General features: G+C 37.9%; 1 protein-coding gene across 1 annotated transcript in view; it reads left to right on the plus strand.

The window, feature by feature from the left end:
* Nucleotides 1–9393, plus strand: part of PLA2G4F (phospholipase A2 group IVF) — a 24219-nt gene extending 14826 nt beyond the window's left edge. Inside the window, exons 11-20 of the mRNA XM_010168029.1 lie at nt 685–820; nt 1532–1668; nt 2647–2869; nt 3458–3572; nt 4697–4834; nt 5322–5429; nt 6343–6537; nt 6871–7037; nt 7634–7820; nt 9164–9393. Of these exons, the coding sequence (XP_010166331.1) occupies nt 685–820; nt 1532–1668; nt 2647–2869; nt 3458–3572; nt 4697–4834; nt 5322–5429; nt 6343–6537; nt 6871–7037; nt 7634–7820; nt 9164–9393 (1636 nt within the window). The remainder of the gene's footprint in view (nt 1–684; nt 821–1531; nt 1669–2646; nt 2870–3457; nt 3573–4696; nt 4835–5321; nt 5430–6342; nt 6538–6870; nt 7038–7633; nt 7821–9163) is intronic.
* Nucleotides 9394–9968: the final 575 nt, after the last annotated feature.

The following is a 9968-nucleotide window of genomic DNA, read 5'->3' on the forward strand; positions in this document are numbered from 1 at the left end:
ATACTTAAACATAAAATAGCTGGTGATGTAAATATTAAGTAGCTTTGTTAGTTAGGTACAGATAGTTCCCAGAACATGTGCAGTGCTGTACTAACAAATAGGAAGGGACATCTCGGATGATGAGATCTTGAGCTATAAAATAGGGGAAGGGTGCAAGAATGGAGTGATAAGGGAAGGATAGCAGACAAAACTGAGCAGTTGGCTGATAAGTTCATAGGGTCGTTGGGTATGTAGTCATTAGCTGAAGATTCTGCTCCCCTCTTACAAACCAATAGCAAGTTTATTGATATTCAGTTGTAACCTTTTGCCTCTTAAATTCAGAAACTTCTGCTTTAAAATTACTCTTCCCCTCATTCCTCCATCCAGTTGATCCTCATACAGTCTTCTTCACCTACTGAGAATCTTTTTTTTGTCAAATTCCTGAAGCTTAATCTGAATACTGTTTGACACAAGCTTTGTATTTAGACATTAAAGGAGAAATACAATAGGGAGAAGTTTAATTTTTGATTTCAAAAGCTGTTGTTACAAAATAGTTGGTGTATAGACATACACTAAAACTTCATTTAAGAGTTTTGATCCAGTGATTCAGATCAGCACCTACATTGTGTATTGACAGAAATTGCTTTCTCTGGTAATTAGAAATCCTCCAAAATTTGGGGTTTTTTGTCTTAATTTCTATTTCAGCACTTGGGATCTTGATATACGACTGGGTTTTGACCTCTGTAAAGACGAGAGAGAATTTTTGGACAAAAGGAAGAAAATAGTTTCTGAGGCACTGAGGAAGACTCTTCACTTAAAAGAATCCCCTCCAAAAGATGAGGTATTGAGCACAGTGCTGTAGTGAGATTTGTAAAATCCTTTGTGCTTGGCTCATAACTAGGTATTGTAGGATTCTTTGACTGTTACCAACAGAAAACATGGTTTTCATTAACTGTGGCATGAGATAGATTGCTGTACCATTTCAGTTCTGAAGTCTCAAATGTTATTTTATTTCTAAAATTTTTAGGGATGTGTTTTGGAACACAAAATAATAAAATTTCAGAATGTATGTACTTGCTTTAGCTGAACTTTTGTATCTTGGTCTTTGAGCTCTGAATTGTTATGAGAAAATCTGTTTCAGAATGGTTCCATTGAAACTCAGAACACAGGAACAGCTTCCTATTTGCTGATTTGAGGACACTATCATATCTAGATAACCTGATACCTTGCTTTGTGATCTTTGGTTGCTGTTGTAAGAACAATTGCCTTTTTTTTTAGTCTTCTGTGTATATTGTATGGCATGCAAGTAAATGTGTGATAATATACGTAAGTGACTGCCCCTAAGATGACACTACTATGTTTTATAGTAAACAATATATTTAAAATACAAAGTAGAGATAATAATTGTGGTTGAAATCAAACCTGAAATGTAAATAGAAATAAAGAATTTATCTCTTATTTTCATAAGAATGAGACTTAAATGGGATTAGTTCTGTAATTTATTGGCAATTCAAAAGACTCTGATTATGACTCCTGAATTTGCTGTCTGCAGGTTCCAGTCATAGCGGTTCTGGGGTCTGGAGGTGGGATAAGAGCACTGACATCATTCTATGGCAGTCTTGCTGGGCTTCAGCAGCTGGGACTTTTGGATGCCACAATATATCTGTGTGGGATTTCTGGCTCTACTTGGTAAGTTGCAATGTTGATTCCAGAAACTTATAGGTGAATATAACAGTGTTGATGCAAAATAAGGCCACAATTGCATTTGTGCCATCTGTAGACAGACAATGAAGTCAAATATTTTGCTGGTTCTCACCTGTGAGTTTCTGATGGGGATCCTAAAGAGTCTTAAGAGATTAATTTTAACTTCTAACCCATAGAGCTACTGGCTAAATTGATGAATCTACTGCTTTTGAAAGCCTGGCATTTGAATATTAGAACTGATTACATGAACAAAACTGCTGTGTGTTCCCTCAGAGCCCTGGCTTCAAAAATTTTCCCCATTTCCTTGCTTTTGACAAGAAGATAGGTGGTGTAAGTCACTGGGAACATGTCCATATGGACCACTATGTCACTGCCTTCCAAAATGGTGTATGCAGCTGAATAGAGGAATAGCACCAGCTTGCCCGTTGGTGGACTGGAGCAATGTGCTGAAATGTGGCTAGAATATTTCTACATGTGGCTAGAATATTTCTGTAGCTCAATTCTTGGAGTTTGTGGAGAAATCATCCCTCATGAGTACACATTGTTTTTGTGAAATGGTTTCACTGAGGAGTTGTATGACCTGGCAGTATAATCCTCCCTTCTAGAGCTTTGTGTGTTAAATTAACCCCTATGTACCTAGTGCTCTCCCACTAACCTTGTGATCTGGCCTGCCCCTTTTGATCCAGAGACAGACTTTCAAACAAAGATAGGCATCTGTTTATGTGGATAGCCAAGAGTCCAAGCTAGTTTCTCGTTTAATCAGACCTGTGTTCTGGTGAAGGCTGTGGCCTCTATTGCTGTATGCATCCATTATTATGATCTCTTTTCTTTTCGTGATGTTTTATCTCTTAGCTAGACTTCTCAAGCTTTTAGTTTGATACTACAGCACTAGTTATAATTAGCTAAAATTATTGTTTACACGAGGATTATTATTACTGATGACATTAATGTAAGTATTTTCAGGTGTTTATCGACACTGTATCAAGACCCTCACTGGTCGCAGAAAGACCTTCAAGATGCAATCAGAAGAGCTCAGGGTGCTGTGTCCAGCAGCAAAGCAGGGGCGTTTTCCCCAGAACGACTGAAATACTACTTCCAGGAGCTGAATGCAATGGAGAATAGTGGTCGGAAAGTTTCCTTTACAGATTTATGGGGCCTTATTGTGGAATATTTCCTACAACAGAAGGTAAAAGAGTTCACATTTGGATGTGTACTGCTGTTTGTCTTCTAGGTGGGAGCTCTGCCCACCCATGTGTTGTGCATCCAGAAACCAATTACTCTCTACCTTTGTCAGCTATTCTGGAATAGATGGTGTTGTGGAATAAACATAAGGATTTCGCATCTGTTTCTGCCCTGGGTTTCTCAGCACCCTTCTTTAGTAAAAAATTTTGAAGTTGTACAGATCAATACTATAGAAAAATTGTTTATTTGGAATGACTATTATTAAATTAATAGCTTTTGTATTGGGCAGGTTAAGCCTGAGAGAATGATGTTGGTTTTGCAAAATGGTGTTACTATGCAGTATTTGCTCTGCTAATTGAAATTGGAAATCAGAGTGGTAACTAGTTTATTAATAAACACCAGACATTCTAAATATGCAACTGCAGAAATATTCTGGCAAAATCTAACCATATGCATGAACAGAGGGAGGTAAAAGGACTTTAAATTAGTAGTATTAGTCAGAAATGCTAAGCAGCAGCATTATCAATTATCAAAGTATGGATACAGAACTTACCTGACTAAAGTGTACTTCTCTTTCCATGCTTGTGACCAGGAAGATCCATCAAAGCTGTCTGATCAGCAAGAAGCAGTGAAATGGGCCCAGAACCCCTATCCTATCTATGCAGCTGTCAATGTGAGACCCAGTATTAGCAGCGATGACTTTGCAGGTATGAACATGGCAAATTATTTTTGTTTGCTAAAATCCATAAATTCCTTTTACCTGTCCAGTTCCTTGGGTAGTGAATAGGGCTCAAGCAGCAGTTGGTAATGCAAGAGACAATAGGGTACTCATTGGTGGAGTGTTGTCATCCTGATTGCAAATGTCTTCATCGTGGCTTTACCAGAGAAATGAGATTCAATTCTGCTGGCCACTCCACATGGTTTAGTAGAAAGTACCTGAAATTTTCAGGAGCTGGGATTCTTATAATACACTAGTCTGTGTCTGAATCCGAGAATTGAAGTACTTGGTAATTAGGTGATCGTATAGTCTCAGATATTTGTGTAGGATTCATTTAAAGCGATGGATTTGCAACCTTGTAGGATGCATCATCAAAACTGTGGTATTTAGCAGCCTGAGTTCTTGCTGGTTTTGCAATTACAGTGAAAAGTGAAGGCCAGTCCTATTCCAGTTCACTTGAAACTTTTAATATGATGAAACAAGTGGATAGATAAAGTGAGACAGGAACAAATACGCTTGTGTCCATCTGTGTACCACTATGGGACTTTGTTGTTTGTTTTGTTCTGGAGGAATGTGTGTGTATCACAATGAATTTGAATTGTAAGTATTTGTGGAAAGCTTTCAAGCATGAGGAGGTAATTTGATAAGCAGATAGTGAAGTCTGACACAGTGGCTCAAATAAGCTTTCAAGTTAGTACTGTAATAGTTGCTGAGAGATGGTAAGTGGTGTGAAGAAAGGCTGAGAAAAGTGAAGTATCTTCTATTTGTGATGGAAAAGGGATTTATCAGAATGGTTTAAAGTGGAAGTAAAATAGGCAGGTTATTTCTGCAGTGAGAAAGTCAAGATGGAGAAAGGTGAGATTTTTTTTTTTTTTTTTCCAAAGGCAGGAAGAAAAGAGATTTTCTTTAGAGAGTAGAAGCCTGTACAAGAGTTTTTGTAAGTCATGTATAAGATAGATGCTCACTGAGAGGAGTGGCAGGGAAATCCATAGTGATGGTGAAAGAAGTGGAAAGATACTCTGTTCTGTCTCCCTTGTGTGAACAGAAATAAAATGAGTGTTTTCACTTATATTTACTCTGAGATGAGTAAATTTTCTGCTGGCTTGTTCTTAGAATGGTGTGAGTTCACTCCCTATGAAATTGGATTTCGCAAATACGGAGCTTTTGTCCGAACAGAGGACTTCGACAGTGAGTTCTTCATGGGGCGACTCGTCCAGAAACATCCAGAGCCTAGGATTTGTTTCTTACAAGGTGTGGTCTTACAGTAATTAAAAAAATGGGGAGATGGAAAGGAACTGTGCTGCTTTTGGGACTCATCACCTTAAACCCTTGTCTTTTTGTCTCTTTATAAAGAATTTGAAGAAGGAAAAAACATCAGATCTTTCTCCAAAGGTTTAAGTGTAGGTTCATTGTATTACAGTCTTATGTCCTGAATCTACAAGAAGACTCTGTTATGAGCTGCCTGTCAGAAAATTCTGCTTTAAGTGTTCCCATTCTCTTACTATCTTTCCCTTGGTGATAGAAGAGCTTTCCTCTTGGAGAAGTTCCTGCATTATATTACTACATCAGAATTTGTCACATGATTGATTAAAAGGTTTAAATTCTAACATCACCTCTTATAATAGTAGGAGTCAAGTGGCAGCCCTCTCCCAGGACAAATGGCAGTTGAATTATAAACCTTTTGGTTACACTGTGAAAAGCCTTTTGAGTATTAAATTTTTCCACATTTCTCCTTCAGGAATGTGGGGCAGTGCCTTTGCTGCAAGCTTGGATGATATCTGCCTGAAGGTGGTTGGTAAAGGACTGGGCTTTCTAGATTCTTTCAAAGATGTTATAAAAGTTGTAGGTAAGAACATACATTAAAATAATAGGATTTTTCACAAGATTCCTGGTTTTGGAATGGTCGAACAAATAATATGACTCAAAAATGTGTTGTGTGTAGTTTTTCAAGATTAGCATAAAGGATGGATTGGGACAGGTGTCTCTTGTACTGTATTTTATTCCCTTCCATCATACACAAAGTGAAGAGAGTAATTATAGTTTTTTAGTATGTTTTCTCTTCCTCCTTTTTAAAAATTTTGTATCTGACTATGACTACAAGTTTGGGCTTCTCGTGGGAGCTATCTTAAACACGTATTGCGGTGCACAATTCTTAGTTATGAGAAGAGGAAGACTAGAAGCTGGACCGCTAAGCAGGCGGTGGAAAATAGGTTTTCAGTTCCCTCCTTGGCCTGATTTTTGTAGTCTTGGATAAGCTGGTTCTATGTTTATGCATTGTTGTCCATTTGTACAATGCCTCCCTAGCAGTGAAAAGGAAGAGTATTAAAAGCTGAGTGTTGCTCAGGTGCATAGGTATAGCCTTATAGTAAGTGGGGAGAGATTTTTTTCTTCTCTGCTTTTGCAGACCTAGTTCCCCCCCCCATTTTTGTTATTGTAACTGTAAATGCTACTATGTGTGGATGATTGTTGTCTTATGAGACAGATGTGATTGTCACTTGTTAACAAGGGTTTCTTTGTGTGGGTTTGAACTGAATACGGACAATAATTTATGAGTAATGATATTTCCTTTAAACAGGGCAGGTAAATTATCCAGCTATAGAATATGCAGCTCATTTAAATTTCATTACAATACTTTTTTATTAGAGGACAAATTCAGCCTTGGGACAACTGGTTAAATATTGTAAAAAAAAGTCTGATTGAAATGTTGGAGCTTGACAAGCATTTTTTATGTGTTCTGCATCCCTTTGTGGCTTCTGCAGATGACTGCCGAAGATTCCATTTCCGAGATCCAACACGACTGAAGACTCGCTTGGTTATACCGGGGGGCCCCTTGTTACAAATTTTTCAGGATTTATTCAAGTCCCGGGTCACATGTGGAGAAGCCTTCAACTTCATGCAGGGTTTATATCTTCATAAAGATTATGTTAACATCAAGAAATTTGTGGCTTGGAGAGGTAAATGAGTCTGTCTGTATCTGGGATATAAAATAGTGTGTTAATATTCTGTAACAGTTGATGTTACAGAAAGTAGGTCAGCTTGACTTTGTTCCACTGAAGTTGGGGAGTTTACCCCTTCTTACACCATAGCAAAAAATTTCATCTACTACGTATGTTCTGTCATATAAGGCAAGCTCATCATCAGACTTTACAGGTCAGTCTCAGATGAATGTGCATGTTGGAGTGTCTTTTTTCTTCTCATAGCCCTGGCATAAGCTTTGTTTGTTGCTTGTACTGAGAGGTGTGTAATGAATCGTTATAGTTACTTGTGTTACTTGGAGTGTCTTCCAGGCACTCATCTGGATGCATTTCCCAACCAGCTGACCCCCATGGAAGAGAGCTTGTATTTAGTGGATGGTGGCTTTTCTATTAATTCTCCCTTTCCTGTGGTACTTCAGCCAGAGAGGGATGTGGATGTTATCTTGTCATTCAATTTTTCCTGGGAAGCTCCGTTTGAGGTGAGAGATGTACCTGAGCAATATTACATGAAGATAAATGCACAGAATTATATTCACAATGGCAGCAGATCAGTTAATATTGAACACAAACACTAATGAAAGAGTGCATTAAAATAAGTTCTTACCTCTTTCAAATGTCATTGTACTATGCTTTTTACTGTGACATGAGGAGATGGAAAGTGACAACTGTAATAAGATTCAAAACTTTTCGGAAGCCTAAATAGATTGTTAACTAAAGTAGGAGTATTTGCTTAGCTGATATGATCCTCGTTACTTAGATGTATCCTTCTAATGGAAAAGTGGCTACTGATTATTTTCTTCATGCAAACAAGTTATTTCCTGTATATGAAAGTGTTTATTTTTAAGTGCAGAAAAGTCAAGGAGAATATATAACTGGTTATGTTTGGTAGCAGTTCTCGGTTCCACTCTTCATTCTTCTTCTGTATCACACCCAGATAAGTTGTTTCTGCCAATTTGAAGTTGGATTTCTGTCACTTTTTTTTTTTTGTGAAATTTTCTCTCCCTTGAAGGATTGTAGTTGCATAATCTTAGAGGTGTTGCTGGTATTATTTTTATTCTTTGTTCTTTGACAACAGGTTTTAGAGCTGACTCAGAAATACTGTGAGGAGCAGGAAATCCCTTTTCCAAAAATCAAATTGAGTGAGGAAGATGAAAAGAAGCCAAAAGAGTGTTACATGTTTGTGGATGAGAATAATCCAAAGGCTCCAGTTGTGCTCCATTTCCCATTGGTGAATGACACCTTCCAGAAATACAAAGCTCCAGGTAAGGGAGCTGTATCTCAAAGAGCTATTTTTACAATCCTTTGGGTGTGTTGATGAGGAAAATTCAGTGAGCTTAGTTTCCCTCCTTTCATTCTTCTTAGATTATTAAATTGTTACTTTCATTTAATGCAGAATCAGCTTCCACTAGTTTTTTTGGAAGGGAGAGTGGGAAAAGAGGCTGACAGTAATAAAAAAAAAAAAATATCTAAAGGCTGTAAGAATCAAAATTAGGCAATGTTTTTGCTTCTTTCTGAACCTTTTTGCCCTAATGCCTGATTTTGTTTGCTTCTAGTTACTCTGAATATATAGGGAAGCACTATAAATTAGATCAAATAGTAAGTTCATTTGTTTATTGGATATGAATAAACCTCTAAGTAGCAAAGTGTTGGGGACCAATCTGTATGTCAGATCATGTAACTCAATGCTAAATGGTCCGTGCTCTTGTAGTGTAAGGTCAAGAGATAAATGATCCTTGCTTCATTTAATCTGATTAATATAAGCTGTAAGGCCTACCTCAGTCTATCAAGCAAGAGCACTGGGCTGAAGCATAGAGCTCTACCTTTAAGAAGAGTGTAAAATTCAGTGTCCTATTTCTCCGTGCTGGGAGGAAACAGCATCCTGAAGAAAACCTTTGGAATATATAGAAGTTGTAATACATAGAAAAGAATGTGCAGGACTGATGCAAACAAGGGAGATGTAAGGCACTCTATTAATGCTGTCTGTATGAATACCATAATGATTGCCAGGCCCTGGCTGCGTTTCCTCATCAGTGATGAAGAGTTTCTAAGTGTTGGGCTTCAATATGGCTCAAAACTACTATTTCTAGAATAGCAACAAGCAAAATTGTTTTTGGCAAATTACTTTTAACATTAATCTTTCAAGACTGGTGTTTCAATTTGAGTGCTAGGGTGCTAAAACCATGAGTTACCATATTTTGAAGAGTATATACTATCCTCCTAAGGTTAGTTGAACTCAGGGTGTTAGTGTCTTTTAGTGTAGAAAGCACATCCAGGAAGAACTGAGCTTTGTATTTCCTATTTTGAGCATGATAATAATGGATGCACTAAACAATTTATCACACTAAAAATGTATTTTATTCCTGTATTTTGGAGTCTAGTGGAAGTAGAAAGGGTAAAAATACTTTACCTTCATCTTCCCAGCATTTTGGATCCTGAAAGAGCTGAAATCTCTGAGGAGGAGCTTTGGGGAAAAAGTTAAGGTTCGACAGAGTTGTCTGTAATATCCACCTTGCAGAATCCAACTAAAATGAGTCTATCACAGCTGGTTTTTTGTGTTGTTTTGGGGTTGGTTTTTTTGTGTGTTTTTTTTCTTTTCTTGCTGCAGGAGTTAAACGTGAGTCAGAAGAAGAGAAATCCTTTGGTGACTTCATCATTGAGACAAAAGATTCTCCTTACCGTACACTAAATTTTACCTTTGAGCCATATGATTTCAGCAGGTTAGTTGAAGTGAATCGCTACAATGTTCTGAACAGTAAGGACACTCTCTTCAAAACTCTGAACTTGGCTCTGCAAAGAAGAAAGTTGAAGAACCTCATCAATACATCCAACACATGAACAGCTTCCATAGCTGAGAATACAGACAGGCTGCAGTGTACAAAAGTCATGTGGTTCAAGACAAAATACTGAAAACTAATAGCTGGAAACTGTCATCTTGGGAAGGAGGTAGCACACCTGACACTGAAAATTAATTCCAGGTAACAGAGGCTCTCATGAAAACCCAAGGGATGTACAGTACAACACGGATGCTGTTTTGTTGTGTGGGGAAGAGTAGGGAATTATCTAGCCCAGGATCTCATCCTGCTGTGGCTGATGCCACATGGCTAGGGAGGTCTCTTCAAACAGTTCAAGCATTTGGAGAATAATTTTCCAGACTCCACTGAGTGAAGCACCTCTTTTTTTCAAATTTGCAGTGGTGTTCAAGGAAACACTGATTTCTTCTATACCTTTATCTCTCTTGCTTTTTGAACCTCCCTCCATGAACTTTTTCAATTTACATCATCTGGCAAGGAGCTCCACAGATTGTAACAATGCACTGACAGGGGAAATGTGTCCTTTCGCTTTCAACTTGCTACTGGCTGATGCCCGTGTACTTTCAAGACTGAACAGTCGTTATCTGCTTTCCATTTTTG

The sequence above is a fragment of the Antrostomus carolinensis genome, unplaced genomic scaffold (assembly GCF_000700745.2).
Source record: "Antrostomus carolinensis isolate BGI_N321 unplaced genomic scaffold, ASM70074v2 scaffold9675, whole genome shotgun sequence".
Lineage (NCBI taxonomy): Eukaryota > Metazoa > Chordata > Aves > Caprimulgiformes > Caprimulgidae > Antrostomus > Antrostomus carolinensis.